Source organism: Takifugu rubripes, chromosome 8 (assembly GCF_901000725.2).
Source record: "Takifugu rubripes chromosome 8, fTakRub1.2, whole genome shotgun sequence".
Taxonomy (NCBI): domain Eukaryota; kingdom Metazoa; phylum Chordata; class Actinopteri; order Tetraodontiformes; family Tetraodontidae; genus Takifugu; species Takifugu rubripes.
In genome coordinates this window covers 16,428,400-16,444,317 of record NC_042292.1, presented here as the reverse complement: position 1 = coordinate 16,444,317, position 15,918 = coordinate 16,428,400, and the positions used below count along the sequence as shown (strand labels likewise).

Below are 15,918 nucleotides of genomic sequence, written 5' to 3'. Positions count from 1 at the left end.
TCTCGCTAGCTTGATGAAATCAGTGCCCTCTTGTCTTTTTGCAGACTTTATGCTAGCAGGTTTAGCTCAGACCTCCACTGGCGTAGCTCACACGTGTGTTATGGATTAATCAAACGCTCTTCCTAGAAGAGGTTCCTGATCTCAAATCAGGTGTGGCGGAGCAGTTTAATAAGAAAAATCTCTGATTTGGTCAGTGGCGACTCCTCTCAGAAGTCTCCTCGACACAAGCGAGTGTCCTTCTGACCTTCTTCTTTACGAGAGACATGACCCCGATTCGGGTGAGGACCGGCTGCCGACACAGGCCCTCCCTTGGAACGCCGTCGGCAAAGGTCTCGGCTCCGTCGGCCACCGGCTCGCACAAGTGCCGCATGAACAGAGACACGTAGGCTCTGGTTGAGAGAAAAAAGGTTAAAAGGCGGCAAGAAAGGGAAGTTTTTACTGCAGAAGGTCAACTCTTACTTGAATTCTTTCTCAGTTTTGCCCCTGAGGTCCCTGACCAGCCACTGAGAGGCAAAGGTGTCCTGAGACGGCATCCCCCACCTCATGACGGCGTTCAGGAAAGCCTTTCGCTGCCGTGTGTTGAATCCCAGCACCTGTCCGTGGAACAGTTGTGCATCGTCAGCATAGAGTTTAATTCTCAAACTCCCCAAAGTCCTCAGTAATATTGTAAAGCCAATTCACAGTTGAACACACTCACGGCTATTATCAGTGTGATAAATGAGCTCAGACTGTTAAGAGACTTTGGAGCTTTAACAGCCCTTCCACAAATCTCCGGTTTCCGGACAGTTGGATCGTCGAGAAAATAACAATCTGACGGATCCCACAATAACACAAAAAAGGATGTGAAGTCGTACGAACCTCAAGGTTGCCTCCGACTCTGGCCAGAAGAGGAGGCAGCGGTTTATCTTTATCATTCCTCAACTGGCGTCGTGACTGCCTTCGACCTGCAGGTAGAGAGAGGAGAAGCGGTGAGAGCGAGCTGGGATTTACTGTCGGTCGTTCATTAGAGCTCCCAGATTCTTCTTTCGGCCCTCCGAGGATGAGCCATACAGAGGTTGTTTTTGGCAACCGGAGCAGCTCGACGACTAAATCAACACGGACGTGTTTTTCAGATAAGAGTGTTTTTCATCGCTGTTCACCTCACCCAGTCCTCTTAATCTCTTTACCTTCTGGCCGGTCGTCAAAGTCCTCGTCCTCCTCCTCGGAGCCCACCGAATACTCCGACTGGTTATCCGAGATGTCGGCATGCCACTCTGAAAGAGCACACGCTCGAGTGAGTCGCCCCGAGACGAGGAATAACCCAACCCCAGCTATAATCCCGGCTCCCACCTTGGTCCTCCTGCGCAGCGTCGTTGTAGTTGACTGGTTTCCGGTTCCTCTTTCCTTTGCCCAGTTTGCTCGCCAGGTCTTCCTGTTGCTGCTCGTAGTGGTGGCGCAGCAGCTTCTCCCAGTAATCTGGATCCACGTTCTCCTCCTGTTTGATGATCTCACGCTCGATCTCCTCGGTCTAGAGACCCAGGCGAAGTTAAAAGTTGGAATATATGCTGATCCATATATATTTACTCTTCCATACAACAAGCTGTTGATATAATAGGGTTTCTGATGGTTTTTTTAACAGGTGATTTAGCCTGGAGCTTCTCAAAACTATCACTTTGCAAGAGTAACTTGAGCGTCGGAACTGCAAACTCTCCCACACGGGCTGTCTGAATCAGCTCCAACCAATTCAGCATGAAGCGATTTGGGATTGAGGGTCGTGGGATCTGGTCCCATGTTGGGAAAGAGTAAAAAATTGATACCGGATCAATTTCGAGGCTGACGTTTCAACAATGCTCAAATTTGACGCTTTCACGTGTATTTTTTGGTGTTTTTTCATGACTTTTGGCTGCTTTTTAAAACATTTATGTGGACGTGTCTTACTGGAACGACCACACCTGTAGCCGCCAGCTCTCCTCTCACCTTGTCCTCCTCTCGGACCATGTACTGGGCCACTTTGAAGGAGCTGAGGTATTCGTTCATGTTCTGGACGTCCGCATCGTCCGTGTCGTCTTGGCTCCGGTCCAGCAGCCTCTCGATGGCGGTGCTGTCATAGTGGATGACGCTGCCCTCGTCCTCCACCTTGTCCTTGGAGCTGTTCTTCATACCTGCCGTTGAATAAAGAGATGATTCGACTTTGCCTGTTCCAGAAACCTGTTCAGTAAGTTCTTTCTCTCCAGGCGATTTTGTAAGCGATTAAATGGGCCAAGCGCGTCCTCTGGCCAAATGTGTTGAGATGAAAGAGTGTTACAGTGAGTGAGTTTGATAAAATAATCCCACGCAGGTGTGGCAGCCCTTAAAATGCCAGTTTACCTTCTACTTCATCCTTGAAGAGCTCCTCCGTTCCGAACTTCAGGATGTCGTCCAGCTCCTGCTTGCTCATGGAGCCAGCTTTGGACCCCAGGCCCGGCCGCACCACCAGGTGAGTCAGCATCATCTTCCTCTTCGCCACCTGGGTGATGCGTTCCTCTACGCTGGCTCGCGTCACGAAGCGGTAGATCATCACCTTGTTGGCCTGGCCGATCCGGTGGGCTCGGCTGAAGGCCTTGGGAAGGAGGAGAGGGAAGAAAACAAAACATTAGATCCGTGTTGCATCCCAGTGGGCTTCCCGACTGCTGGATCTGGCGGCACCTGAATGTCGTTGTGAGGGTTCCAGTCGGAGTCGAAGATGATGACGGTGTCTGCCGTGGCCAAGTTGATGCCCAAACCGCCAGCTCTGGTGGAAAGCAGGAAACAGAACTGACAAGCACCAGGAGCTGCGAACAAACATGTCCAGAAACACAAATATTAGTATTAATCTTCTTGCAAATACGCAATTAACCTGCAGGATCACGCAGAAGCTGCATGTGCTCTCACTAAGTTTGCTACTTCTGAGGTAACGTGTGAAGAACTCTTCTATTAATGATTGATTTCTCTCTTTTTATGTGTCTGACACATTCCTCTCAGCTTCAGTCCTGCACTCTTCACCTGGCAGCTGCATAATTCCTCTGTAATTGTTGCCAATAGCTGCCCGAGATCCTCCGTAGAGCAAACTCTGACGCAACCCCCTGCTTCTGGTTCCGCGTAAGTTGCGTCTGCCGCCGTGGCCACATAAATCCCTGCTGTCTGCCAGCTTGGAAACGGTTCTAACAACCTGGTTCTCATCCTGTTGCCTGAACCCTCGCCGCCTTCGGAACAAATGTCTTCCATCTGCTCAGGTCGCAAAAGCAAAAATGCAGCACGACTACAGTTTTCCTGCGATACGTGCCCACCAGCTTTGACTGGTTGCTTTACCGACTCTGACTCTTGCAACACTCGCTGGTGTCTTCAGAGAACTTCTCACCGTTGAAACGGTCGATGGCCTCCTGCCTCAGCGCTCCTGTGATGCCCCCATCGATTCTCTCATACTTGTAGCCCTCATGATCTAAGAAATCCTCCAGCAGGTCCAGCATTTTAGTCATCTGCAACACACAAAAGTGTCTTTAGGCTAATTTTGTTCATTGATCCCACATCCTGCCAGTTTTGTCTTCCAAACAAGTTTATCTGCCGATGAGTGTGTGACCACTTGGAGCTTTTATTTCAACAGGACAAGAAAAGAAATCTGGAACGTTCGGCACCACATGCGAATCAGAAAAGATGACATTTAGGTATGTGAATTATTAAATTCTGATGTTAAAAGCACAATTCTGAAGAAGCGTTTTTCTCCGAATTTTGATGATTGAAGCATGGGTTTCAGGAAAACTGGAGATCTTTGGGGAACTCACATATCTTACAGGTGCCTGCACTTCATACCTGTGAGAACACCAGCACTCTGTGGCCTTGCTCCTTCAGCTTCCTCAGCATCTTCTGCAACAGCGTCAGTTTCCCAGAAGCCTTGGTGAGCGCTGACCCCTCATAAGCACCTGTGGGGGTTTTCTGGGCTTCCTGTAACACACACAAATGGCTGTCGTGTGATAACAGTTGCAGCTGACTCATGCTGAAAAGCAAATAACGCAGGCTGTATTAGCAGCAATCACCACTGGGGGTCACTGTTCTACCGCAAATGCAATTCAAGCGACAAACGTTTTTTGGATTTTCTTTCTTCTTTAGACAAAAACTCTTGTGTTCATACCATGGAGGCAGCAGGGAAAAGATAAGGGTGGTTGCAGCACTTCTTTAGGTCCATCATGATGTTGAGAAGGGAGACCTGGTTTCCTCCACCCTTTGAATTCAGAGCCTCAAAGTTCTTGGTCAGAATGTGCTTGTAGTATTTCCTAAATTAAAATAAACCAATAAAAAAAAAGCACAGGACCGTGATAAAATCCTGGGATAATGTCTCCTCAATTCTCCAGTGCCTGGATTAATAATAAAAAGAAGTTGGAATCAGTAGAATTATATTTGAAAAAAATATTCATTACAAAGATACACTACACAAGTAAAAAAAAGTATTTCCCCAAGAACAAGCTAGCCCAGTGAATCCAAACAAATATGATTTTTAATTAGTTTGGACTTTTGTGAGCGTAGCCATGATTGAATATAGACCTAAAGGAATTTGTGGATGCCCTTTTTGCCCACTGGAGTAGTAGGCATCATGGAAAAGAGCTATAATTAGAGCAAAATGTAGGCTGGCAATGTAGCACAAGGGAAGTGGAGTTTAAATGATTGAGCTCTGATACGTTTTCAGAGCGTCATACTTCTGCATGGGGCTCAGCTCCACCCTGACAATCAGCTCGGTCTTGGAGGGCATGTTCTTGAAAACGTCGGCCTTCAGCCTCCGCAGCATGTGAGGCCCCAGGAGGTCGTGAAGCTTCTTGATTTGGTCCTCCTTGGATATGTCAGCAAACTCTTCCAGGAAGCCCTCCAGGTTACTACAGAGACAAATTAACTGGTTTAAATACTAGTAATGGGGTCAGATCAGACACTGTGGCTCCATTACAATCCAAAGACACATAAAGTGTTGTATGTCAATACACAAAGTAACTGCATGAAAGTTTATCTCTACTTGAAGCGGTTGGGTGTGAGGAAGTTGAGCAGGTGAAACAGCTCCTCCAGGTTGTTCTGTAAAGGCGTCCCCGTCAGCAATAACTTGTGGTCGATCTTATAGTCATTGAGGCGCCTGAAAAACTGCAAACGCAAGACATTTTCTCTAAGCCAATAAAGCAGTTTAAGCAGTCTGTATGTTTTTCTGCATCAGATTAACTAAACATTAAACTAGAAAGGATTTTAATTTGCTTGTCGTTGCACAGACTGTCCACTAGGGCGCGTATGTGACAGTGTTTAAAAACCTTTGAAAATATTCAAAATTATGATACAATCTTTATTTTAAAAACAGTCACACAGAGCTGATAAAGCACCTTGGACTGGTTGTTCTTTAGTCGATGGGCCTCGTCCACCACCAGACATGCCCATTCTATGGACTTGAGTGCCGTCTGGTCGATGGTCACCAACTCGTAAGAGGTCAGCAATACGTGGAATTTGATTGGAGCTTCTCTCTAAAGGTTGATGAGGAAGAAACATTAGGAACCTGCTAGGAAGCAGTAGTGGACCCCGACCCTCTCCCATCCTCACCCTCAGTTTAAAAGTCTTCTTTCCAGCTTTGACAGCTGTGTCATCAAAGCAGAACTCATTCTCTCTGATGATGGCCCGGCTGTCCTTGTCACCCGTGTACGTGACCACGTAAAAATCCGGCGCCCACATCTCAAACTCTCTCTCCCAGTTGATGATTGTGGAAAGAGGAGCACTGACCAAGAACGGACCCTTGGTGTGGCCCTATGTGAGGTGAAGAGTTCAGGTCAATGTCAGCTCCAAAGCTGAAGAAAGGTATGACCGAATGCCACAGTACCTCTTTAAATAGGGAGTAGAGGAAGACGATGGTCTGGATGGTTTTGCCCAGACCCATTTCGTCAGCCAGGATGGTGTCGGTGCCCTGAGCCCAGGAAAACCGAAGCCAGTTCAGGCCCTCCAGCTGGTACATGTGCAGCGTCCCACCTGTCGCAGTGACAAAGTCCGGCTGTTCCTCGTACTTTATGGTGGGCTGGAATGAATGCGGGTTGAGAGGAAAGAAGTCAAACAATAAAACGGATGGGGAGTTGAGGGAATGTGAAAACCAGTTGGCAATTCATCTCATTGGACCGGGCCAGGACTCACATCCGTGACAGGTGATGCTGGAGACTCCTCCTCGCCCTCCTGGCCCTTGTTCCTCATCCTTTTCGGTTTGTCTGGGTCCTCTTTCATGATTGCATCTCTGTGGAGTCATGAAGATGCCAGTGAGCCTGGTTGCATAGAAAGAGGGATTGTCTGAAATAGCTGTTTCTAAGTTCACACCTGTGTCTCCAGTAGTTCTTCTTATAAATTGCAAAGTCGGGGATATCCATGTCGTCTCTCTCCCAGGTACACTGGTCATATGTCAAGTCTTTCCATTTGACCAGGTAGTGGTAGATCCCCTTCTTATCCACACTGGCACAGGGACAGAGAAAAGGGAGCTTTTTCATTATGTTTATCAAAGAAACATTTCAATTTTGCCTCGACTAAATACAGCCCGTGTCTGTTCCCTGAATAAGGTGTCCAGGTATCTGCTCCCTCACCTGTGGTTGATGATACGGTGGATCATCATCCACTCTGGTTTGATTCCATATCTGTAGTACTTGTCCTCCAGGATGGCATACTGGGGGTCCTTGGCCCGTCTCTTCTCACTCTTCAGCAGGGTGTTCTCGTCCTCCCCGCCAGATCCATAATCCAGACTGGGAGGCTCATCCATGTCAGTCTTCCTCTGGTAGTTTCTGTACATCACCGAGTGGAAAATCTCCAGCTGGCAAGCAGGAAAAAGAAGAGGTCACCGAGAGTGGTGGGCATATTTGCCGTTTTATCTGAAACTGTAAGTGGAAGTATTGGATTCCAACACCTCCTCGCTCACCTGGAGCTCAGTGATCCAGGTACAGTGCCAGTAGGACTGCGCAACCAGCTTTACAAAGAATTCCCTCTCAGCCCTGCCCTTCATGGGTGGTGGGGGAGGGGCGTCTGGCGGGGCATCGGGAGCAGGGGGAACCGGGATGGGATCCGGAGGATCACCCCATCGCCAGTGGAGGATCTTTTGGACACGTCCTTTGATCGGCGGGCACTAAAAGATCCCGCATACACGTTTTTGCTCGTTCTGTCGTGTATTCTGGAGAGTCCTAGCTAAAGGCTATTTGGGGGATTTTTCCAGAGATCTTAGCAGTTCTACCTGGACTCACACTAATGGAAAGCGCATCAAAATATCATCGTGGCTCACCGTGCATCGGGGACACAGCCATTCCCCATTGGGAATCTCAGGCAGCGGCGGGTTGAGACAGTGGATATGGTAGGATGAAGTGCAGGTGTCGCAGCACAAGAGCTCGCCTCCATCTTTACACACCCTGCAGAACTCCATGTGGTCATCGTCCTCTTCCTCCGCACCGGTGGGAACCCCAAGGCTGACCTCAGATATCACTCTATCCTCGCTGTCCTCCTCAAAATCCTCAAATTCCTCATCCTTTGCTTCCCACTGGATTCCCTCTTTTTCCTAAGAGACAAATCATACAAATGACTTGTTAGCACGTCGTCATCTGGGCAGCTAACATTGTCTAATTATTATTGGTTTGTTTTCCTTTCCACTCACACAGTGCGGGCAGCTCCACTTGCCCTCAGGGGCCTTATCCAGCTCTGGCTCCAGGCAGACAAGGTGGTACGCCCGAGGACAGGTGTCGCACAGGATGATTTCCCCCCCCTGCTGACACACCTCGCAGTAGTCCTGATGATCCGTCTCGTAGCCATCGCCTTCCTCGTCACCCGGGACTGGAGACAAAACAGATCACACAGAGGAATGTTTGAAGCTCGCGTGCGAGTATCCTCACTCTAATAAATTTGCTTGAAACTATGGAAGACCTTTACTTTTCTTCTTTTTCTTTGCCGGCCGACCTCGCTTGTTCTTCTTAACACGGCCAGAGCTGTCCGACCGAACTGAGGAGCTATGGACACTGGAGTCCTCCTGCTCGGACTCATCCTCGTCCAGATCATCACTCTAACGAGAGAAAACAATGGGGATCAATGGGCAGCAGACCTGGGAGGGCAGAGAGGTATGCCTCGCACTCACAGAGCAGCTTTTTTTCCTCTTAGCACTGATGGGTGACAGCTTTATCCGAATCGGCGCCATCTTTTTAATCTTTGCAGCAGCCTTCTTCTTGTCCGAGACTCGGGGGCTTTTACTGCGTTTCTTGTAGCCGGGACCTGAATCACACGCGTCGCTCAGCAAATAAGCAGAAACACAGCCATAGGTGCCGCATATGAAGCTTCGAATCAGCCCAAGACTGACCTTTGCCCTCTTTTGTCTTGGCTTTCCGGATAGGGGGCGGCTGCAACGGGAGCTCGGGCAGCGCGGTCGCTGCAGAGACCTGCTCAGCGACGGCGATCGCCGCAGCTGCAGCGGCCGCCGCGACGGCTGCAGCGTTGCCCTTGAAGGGGTTGTTGGAGCTGAACTCTCTCCACTTCACCCCCAGGATGGTCATCATCTTTGACATGGGGATCTTGGGATTCTTCTTTGCAATCATGGGCCTGGGGGAGCAAAGTCATCGGGAACTTTAGGGAAAAGTCCGTCACAACGAAGAGATCCTGGCCAAGGCCACACAGTCCCCAATGAGATGGTACCTCATGAACTGGCTGAAGGCTTTGTAGTTGGTGAGTTCCCGGTAGTCCTCCTCTGTAAAGGTATGATCAACATCCTCCAGACCCCAATCCTTGGCCAGCTGGGCTGAACTCTTTTGCTCTATTGGTTGCTAAACACAAAGCAGAAATTACGAGCTGAAACAAAGACCTGCACATTTGAAACTGTAAACAGAAGTCCAAATCTAAGCATGGACTAGGGTGCACTAAATTACCTTTGTTGTTTCCTCTTGGCTGCTGTCTCGGTCCCCATCGTCTTTTTTCTTCTTCTTGGTCTTCTTCTCCTTCCTTTCTTTATGTTTCTTCTTTTTCTTCTTCTCCCCGGACCCATAGTCGCTAGCTAGGCTGTCCGAGTTCTCCGCGTAGTCCCGTTCTCTCTCTCTGTCTGAGTCTCTATCGACATCGCTGTCCTGAAAGGGAGAAAAGATCGGAGGGGATGTCGAACACGCCGACACCGTCGGCAGGATGAAGCCACGCGGCAGCTTTGCAAACTTACGATCTTCTTGCGCTTTTTTGTTTTGACAGGTTTTCCCTCTTTGTTCTTCCCGTCTTTCTTTTTCTTGGGCCGACCCTTCTTCCTGCCGGGGACACCCCTGTCGGATATCTCCCGACGCGCTTCTGCCAGAGGAAAAAAATGCCAGAAACACTCAAGCGCGGAAGAAGATGGCTATCAGAATCAGATGAATAAATAATCTCCTCAACGGGCAGCTAATCTGAGTTCAGCACATTAACGCACAACAAAAGCTGCAATATTGCTTTAGTAACCTCTGACCTCTTCTGAATGGCGACACATGCTGCATCGGATACAGGTGTCAGGGGGTAAAAGGAGATTTGCTAGCTGGTTTGCTGGTCCCAGGGGACACAGATAATTGGTTTATCCCAGAGCAAAGCTGTGACCAACACCTCTGTGGTACATTTAGCCTTCGCCAGTGGAGACATCAAGACTAATCAAACTTGTATTGTCGAAAACTTGTTTATGCAGAGAACAAAACGGTTTCACTATTCTAATTGCAGCTGATGCAACAGCAGCAACAACCACGTTAGGAGCAATTTAACCCGCAATTTCACCAAACCTGGCTTCTAGAGAAGTACAAAAATAAGGGCTGCAGTTTGCGCCACGGAACCAGCTTGTTTGAAAGGCTGCGTTTCGCCGTCTTTTATTGTCTGCCTGGCTTTGTTGCTCGCAGCAGCAGCATTAACGGCGCCCCCCCTCCCCTTACTTTCCCTCCTCCTCTTCACTCCCACCCCATCCAAAACAACCGATTCCCGCCGCTTCCCCGCGAATGCGTGCAGCGCGCGGCCGGCGGAGCGCACGCCGGGGGCGGCGGCGGCTCACACGCGGGGCTCGGTGATTCAGAGGCCGTGAAGGAGACGGCGGCGGTGAACTGGAACTGACTTCTTTTCCTTTCTCTCCCGCTGCGCAAATTCCCACACTGGGACCAGCGCTAGTAGAGGTCGTGAGGGGGTTATGGTCCCTGTCGGGAAGCCAGACACTGATTTATTTGGCACGGCACGACACGGCGGCTCGTCTAAAGCCGAGCTAATTAAGCCTAAAGACAATGCGATGGGACTCGATGGTGTCGTATTCGTGCACATACCCACACGTTAAAGCAAAGCAATGCATTTTTTCCCCTTGCTTTGACTTTTAAGCGATTTCCTACCGTCTGCGCCACATCAAACCCGTGTCATTTTCCTAACCTGCCCCCCCGCATCGCTACCTCACAATTAACCTGCGGGCTGCAGCGATGCAATACTTTGAACTGTTGCAGTGTGGTTAGCCAGCCGCCACTTTGTGCAGCCTCCACTCTCACTGCAACCTAACGCGCATCTGCAGAAACTTCCAGAATGTCGTTGTGCTGCGGAGAAGCGTTGTATGAAAACCAGAGCCCGAGGGGCGTTAAACGGGTGTTATTTGCCTAATTGCTGCGCTAAACTACCAGTGGGGGCTGAGTGCCGCAGCAGTGGTCCCCCTGTGATCTGTCAAGCACATAAAAAGCGGAGATGGGGGGGCAACCTGGTGTCACGCTGTCACGCAGCTTCTCATGGCTGCTCGGCCAACACGCATCATCTCCTCCAGAGATCAGTGTCAGTCGTAGCCTCCAGCCAGAGGAGTCCATTTTTATGCCCCCCCCCCCCCCCTTTTCACTCCTGCATCTTTTCTACCCCTCGGGCTTGAACCGATTACAGAGCGGGTCCATGTACACGCCAAGTCCCTGCAGCTGTCAAAAAAGGAGGGGGGGAAGCGACAAACAACTTCTTCTTTTTTTTTATTTTGCCAAGAGAGGAGAGTGCGTGAGGAGAGTTGGTTTAAACTTTTCTGTTGTTGTCGTCAGGGGTTGTGCGTGAAGGGGGAAATTAAGAACCCCGCAAGAGCAGAGAAACCCCAGTTTTCTTTTGACAGCGTTCATGGATACCGATGGGGTGGAGGGGGGAGATGGAGAGGGGGGGGGGGGGGGGTATGGAACATGTGTCTTCTTTTTTAGAAAATCGGGTCTGCAAACTTCGAGGCAGGTCTGCGCGCACGCCGCTTGTCCTGGCTGGTGACCGACCGGGAGAAAGAGCACATTTGCGGTGGGGGGGGGACATACAAGCCGCCCGCTTCCCTCACGCTCTTTCACCCCTGCGTATTTATGGCTATAGCGTTTTTCGTCTGTGGTACGCGCTTCCGCGTTGTCCGCCAGTATTTCCCTTTTTTTTTTAAACCGTACCTGGCGCGGCTGGTGTTGCAGTTTCCCGAGGCGCCGCCGGCGAGTTTATGTCGCTTGCGTTCTCGTCTGGGTCTCCGTCGTCGTCGTCTTCATCAAAATCTCCTCCCTCGGAATTAACCACCATGCCCTCGTCTTCCTCGCAGGAGCGGAGAGGAGATGACATTATATTCCTGTCATTGGATCCGTCTTCGTATTCAAAAAAAGCGCATTCGTGCGCGAGTGGGTTATATTTATTTAATATTCAAATCGGCACAGAAAAAAGTGGGGGGCGTTTTGAAATATTTTACACTAGGCAGAGCAACAAAGATGGCCGCCCTCTTATATTTATTTTTTAACAACCCCCCCAATAAGAAAAAATCCCCTTACATAAAAAATGGCTGACTATATTATTTCAGAACGCACCCCCCTCCTCCTTTCTCTCTCTCCGTCTCTCCTTCTCCCTTTGCGCGCCCCCTCCCTCCTTAAAAACGTACACATTGTTACAAGAAAAAGGGGTGTGTGACTGCATGTAAGTTACATTGTTAGTTGTTTGTTTCTTTTCCGTCTGCCCCCCCTTTCTAACTCTCTCTCTCTCGCTCTCTCTCGCTCTCTCCCCCCTCTCCCAGCATTTGTCTCTCCCTTTCTCCCCCCACCCCACAAGTCCGGATCGGGATCGGATCACGAATCGTCCGCCCGGTGTCAACTGTCACCCGAGACATCACACGCAACAACCCGCGCTTTCTGCATTGCAGAGCCCGTCGCAAATCTATCAAATATGGCCACCTTAGATTCTCCGGAGCCCCCGCCGTTGTATAAAAAAGTATTTTGGAGCTGTGTGTGTGTTGGGGAGGGATTGAGAGAGGGAGAAGGGTGGTGGGGGGCTGGGAAAATCTGCCGCAGCCATGCCCAGACTTACATCAGATTGTATTGCTTAAAAATTAACTACTTGTGGTGGGGATGGAAACAATTCCAGGCGCTCAAACTGCGCCTCTGCCCGCACACGGAGCGGCGCGCAACGCGTCGTTTTACGCACGGTCCGTCCTCGGCACGGCGAGTGGAAACGCCTGCGTTTATTTCGTGCCAGCGCGCTTTTCTGTGAGCTCCAAAGCTGCGAGACTGCGTCATCTGGATGGCAGTAAGGCCATGGGAATCCCTGCATCCCGACTCACCCTCCGCGGCTGCTCGGAGCACTTTTGTGATCACAAAAGAGATTTTTCCCCCCCCCCTCTCTCTCCCTTTCTCTCCCCGCTCAGACTGGAGAATGGTGAATCTTTTTTAAAAAGGAATCTTTTTACACATTTTATCTGCAAAATACCGCAAAACTGCAGACTTGTGCTTGAAAAACCTCCCCGGCCCTACAAATACACACAAACAAAGAGAATTTTTGTGCTAAAATAAGCATGAGCAATACAAGAACAACATCAAGAGGCATTTAAATAGAACAGATTTGGATCTTTTTATAGTCCTGTGTCCCATTAATAGCAGGTCAAAGATTCATCTTGTGCCATTGACTAAATATATCCATACACTATGCCAAAAAGGCTGAAGGATTTCCTCCAGGTCAGGCTCTGCCTCCTTTGTGAGCACATTTATTCCTCATGTGATTATAGATGCCTCAATTTATTAAACCTCTAGATGCATTTCTGCTGCAGAAGCAGCTTTTCTGGGACCCTGCTGCAACAGGTGCCTGAGCAGCTCCAGCTCTGTTTGATCCAGAGCCACAACTGCCAGCAGGGACAACCAGGAGGACCGTACAGGCCCCCTGAGGTGTCTGCTCTCTCCAGATTGGCCCCAACCGCCTCATCCATCAGTGTGCCTGGGTCTCTGTCTGCATCTGAAAAGTTGGAAACCAGGCGAGGGTCCCCAATGCACCAGACTGTGCGAAACCCCCCCAACCCTTCTCAACGACAACTGTGTCCGTTTCGATAATCCAGGATTATCATTTTTTTCCTTTTCCCTTTCCAGGCAAAGAATGGGGAAGATGCCGACTCATCTTCTCCAGTCTGAGCTGAAGTGACCTGTTACTGCAGATAACGTAATGTAATACTACAGCAGAGGGTCGTGGGGAAAACATAGTCCAGTAATATATCACTTCCTGCTGCATTGCTACAATAATACACAGCATTCCCAAATACATGCAAATAATTTTGTTTGAATAAATTGAGGACAACAATGAACTTGTTTGTGAAATACTTTCAACTAAAGAAATGTAATTTAATAGAATAGGATTTTAAGAGAAAATGTCAAATTATAAATTGAAATTGTAAAGATCATCAATGTAATTTGTTTACAATAAAGATTTTAATTGATTACCTTTATTTTCCTTTGCAGGAGAGACCTCTGGCGGTAGAACGTGAACATTACACACGTTCCAGTTTTCCCGCGGCTCATCATGAAGAAATGCGGAAATTACAGTTTCGTGGTACATCCTCGTCTCTGTGGCGCAATTGGTTAGCGCGTTCGGCTGTTAACCGAAAGGTTGGTGGTTCGAGCCCACCCAGGGACGCAGCTTCTTTTCTTCCAAGAAGGGATTCTGCAAATAATTTCAATCACAGTTAGACGAAACAGTAAAATCATCTTGGACATTACAATAAAATAGTTTTTATTTACAATATTTCCGGAGCACGTAATCGATTAACTCTTAGGTTCTAGAAAAACGCGAAAGAGATAAAAGCTTAAAGCTTAAAAAGCTTAACTCCCTCTATTAACGCCGTAAATGTCTGTATTGCTAAACTATATTGTTATTTTTACATTTTATTGATAAATTACATTCACTTTCCATCTTTAATCCAACATTTTAAAAAAAATATTACAACTTCCGGTTTAACGTGTCCGTCAGGAAAATCTATCCGCAAGCCAACGCTCAAGGGGTAAAATGGCAACAATGTTTGAGGAAAATGGCCCTTCGACTCATGTATGTATCCGTGTCTGTAAATCCTCTACGAATGGGCAGTCTTGTTTACAATGTTCACTGTAATTTAAGGGAAATAGGCGGGTTTCCTTTCTTGTTGAAGCTCTTCGGAGCTTTAGATGACGGCTAGCGAGTTAGCTAGGTGCTGGCACCAATGGAGTATTTGTCACTATTTAACGATTCTGTATTTCTGAGATTACCTTTATTATTATTTGGCAATTTAAAGTGTCCTCCAATATGCATATATGTTAGTGAGATCACTCCATGCCTATTGGTCTCTTTGGTTAAATGGTGTTAACTTCAATTCAAAGCAGGTTCAGGGAAGGTTTATAGAGGAATATAGTAGGAGATCAATTAGAATATTCATTTTTATTTGTCAAATAGGCGCTTTTCAAGTTGCACATTATTTATACGACATGACTGAATCATATGTGGATTTCTTTTACCTGTTTGTCCTCATGCAGGAGCAGCCCGACATGTCCTCATCAATCCAGGCCAAACAGAAACTAGAAGGACTCCTGAACAAGAACATGAGGATCCGGATGACAGATGGACGAACCCTGGTGGGACTGTTCCTCTGCACGGACCGAGACTGTAACGTCATCCTTGGATCAGCTCAGGAGTTCCTCAAGTCCACAGGTTGGATAAACACAGCAGTTTTGTCTTCTATTTACCAAAGATAAATGGCACTTTAGTGTAAATGTATGCACAATAGTCACCTTTAATAGGCTATTGGATTGCAGAACAGATCTCAAACTAAAAATAATCTATTCTCCTGTGGTTCCAGACACTTTCTCCCAGGGAGAGCCCAGAGTTCTGGGTTTGGCCATGATCCCAGGTCACCATGTGGTGTCCATCGAGGTGGAGGCAGACAGTTTGGAGGATTCACAAGGATTCGTAGCTAAACATTGATGAAGGGACATCTTTTACACTCAATGAGCTGTCGAGGGTGGGCATCTCGTAGGATTTTAAAGCTCACCTTGACAGATGCATCAGTTTCTGGACTTTTTAATGAAGAACTGGCTTTTTGGAGCGCCAGCCGATCAGTACGTTGCGTTTGGCTAAAACGGGACGCTTCTAAATGTTTGTGATGTTTTTGTTCACTGCAGCCAATCTTGGGTTTCACACTCACTAAAACACAAGGTTGACAAGAATACATTCTCAGCTTATTTTGTGGGTGATTCTGTTTTGAGAACTCCTCCAGCAAGGTGTTCGATCCACGCAATCACCATTAGATGTCGCCAAATCACCATCCATCCATCCATCCTCTACCGCTTATCCGGGGTCGGGTCGCGGGGGCAGCAGCCTAAGGAGAGAAGCCCAGACTTCTCTCTCCCCAGCTACTTCTTCCAGCTCATCCGGAGGGATCCCCAGGCGTTCCCAGGCCAGTCGAGAGACATAGTCTCTCCAACGTGTCCTGGGTCTCCCCGGGGGTCTCCTACCGGAGGGACATGCCCTGAACACCTCACCAGGGAGGCGTCCAGGGGGCATCCTAAGTAGATGCCCAAGCCACCTCATCTGGCTCCTCTCAACGTGGAGGAGCAGCGACTCTACTCCGAGCTCCTCCCGGATGGCAGAGCTTCTCGCCCTAACGCCAAATCACCACAAATCGAACCTCATTTCAAAATCATAAGTTGAATCTCTTAAACTCTT

General features: G+C 48.5%; 2 protein-coding genes and 1 non-coding gene across 9 annotated transcripts in view; 2 read left to right on the top strand and 1 right to left on the bottom strand.

The window, feature by feature from the left end:
• chd3 (chromodomain helicase DNA binding protein 3) overlaps positions 1-12,186 on the bottom strand; it is a 32,146-nt gene extending 19,960 nt beyond the window's left edge. For 2 of the 6 annotated variants that reach the window (XM_011606719.2, XM_029839834.1), the window contains exons 1-29: positions 11,376-12,184; positions 9,164-9,285; positions 8,883-9,077; positions 8,653-8,780; positions 8,321-8,559; positions 8,102-8,235; positions 7,894-8,029; positions 7,628-7,803; positions 7,262-7,531; positions 6,905-7,108; positions 6,576-6,799; positions 6,316-6,447; positions 6,139-6,235; positions 5,834-6,025; positions 5,560-5,760; positions 5,346-5,483; positions 4,994-5,115; positions 4,686-4,859; positions 4,124-4,265; positions 3,805-3,936; positions 3,356-3,473; positions 2,665-2,789; positions 2,347-2,578; positions 1,957-2,141; positions 1,330-1,507; positions 1,167-1,253; positions 859-944; positions 460-593; positions 245-389 (exon numbers count right to left, since the gene is read on the bottom strand). In XM_011606719.2, coding sequence (XP_011605021.2) covers positions 245-389; positions 460-593; positions 859-944; positions 1,167-1,253; positions 1,330-1,507; positions 1,957-2,141; positions 2,347-2,578; positions 2,665-2,789; positions 3,356-3,473; positions 3,805-3,936; positions 4,124-4,265; positions 4,686-4,859; positions 4,994-5,115; positions 5,346-5,483; positions 5,560-5,760; positions 5,834-6,025; positions 6,139-6,235; positions 6,316-6,447; positions 6,576-6,799; positions 6,905-7,108; positions 7,262-7,531; positions 7,628-7,803; positions 7,894-8,029; positions 8,102-8,235; positions 8,321-8,559; positions 8,653-8,780; positions 8,883-9,077; positions 9,164-9,285; positions 11,376-11,538 — 4,611 coding nt within the window. In that variant the 5' untranslated portion in view covers positions 11,539-12,184. Of the gene's footprint in view, positions 1-244; positions 390-459; positions 594-858; positions 945-1,166; positions 1,254-1,329; positions 1,508-1,956; positions 2,142-2,346; positions 2,579-2,664; positions 2,790-3,355; positions 3,474-3,804; positions 3,937-4,123; positions 4,266-4,685; positions 4,860-4,993; positions 5,116-5,345; positions 5,484-5,559; positions 5,761-5,833; positions 6,026-6,138; positions 6,236-6,315; positions 6,448-6,575; positions 6,800-6,904; positions 7,109-7,261; positions 7,532-7,627; positions 7,804-7,893; positions 8,030-8,101; positions 8,236-8,320; positions 8,560-8,652; positions 8,781-8,882; positions 9,078-9,163; positions 9,286-9,439; positions 10,801-11,375 lie in introns of those variants that run through there. The other 4 variants (XM_011606714.2, XM_011606716.2, XM_011606715.2 and 1 more) reach the window with 4 other exon arrangements.
• A 1,536-nt stretch (positions 12,187-13,722) lies between these two features.
• naa38 (N-alpha-acetyltransferase 38, NatC auxiliary subunit) lies at positions 13,723-15,419 on the top strand. Of its 2 annotated transcripts, none has more exons than XM_029839835.1 (3): positions 13,723-13,832; positions 14,730-14,904; positions 15,053-15,419. In XM_029839835.1, the coding sequence occupies exons 1-3, from the start codon at positions 13,755-13,757 to the stop codon at positions 15,175-15,177; spliced, it is 378 nt and encodes a 125-aa protein (XP_029695695.1). In that variant the 5' UTR covers positions 13,723-13,754; the 3' UTR covers positions 15,178-15,419. The 2 variants fall into 2 exon arrangements, with proteins under 2 accessions (XP_029695695.1, XP_003966994.1); XM_003966945.3 differs by lacking the exon at positions 13,723-13,832 and adding an exon at positions 14,132-14,268.
• Positions 13,787-13,860, top strand: trnan-guu (transfer RNA asparagine (anticodon GUU)). The gene has a single exon. It is a non-coding gene; the product is annotated as a tRNA-Asn (tRNA).
• Positions 15,420-15,918: the final 499 nt, after the last annotated feature.

Bases quoted from the DNA above. Each gene is read 5' to 3' on its own strand.
- naa38 (XM_029839835.1), top strand. From the start codon at position 13,755: ATGCGGAAATTACAGTTTCGTGGTACATCCTCGTCTCTGTGGCGCAAT. The intron at 13,833-14,729 runs GTTGGTGGTTCG...GTCCTCATGCAG, and splicing joins GTTCGGCTGTTAACCGAAAG to GAGCAGCCCGACATGTCCTC. The intron at 14,905-15,052 runs GTTGGATAAACA...CTGTGGTTCCAG, and splicing joins GGAGTTCCTCAAGTCCACAG to ACACTTTCTCCCAGGGAGAG.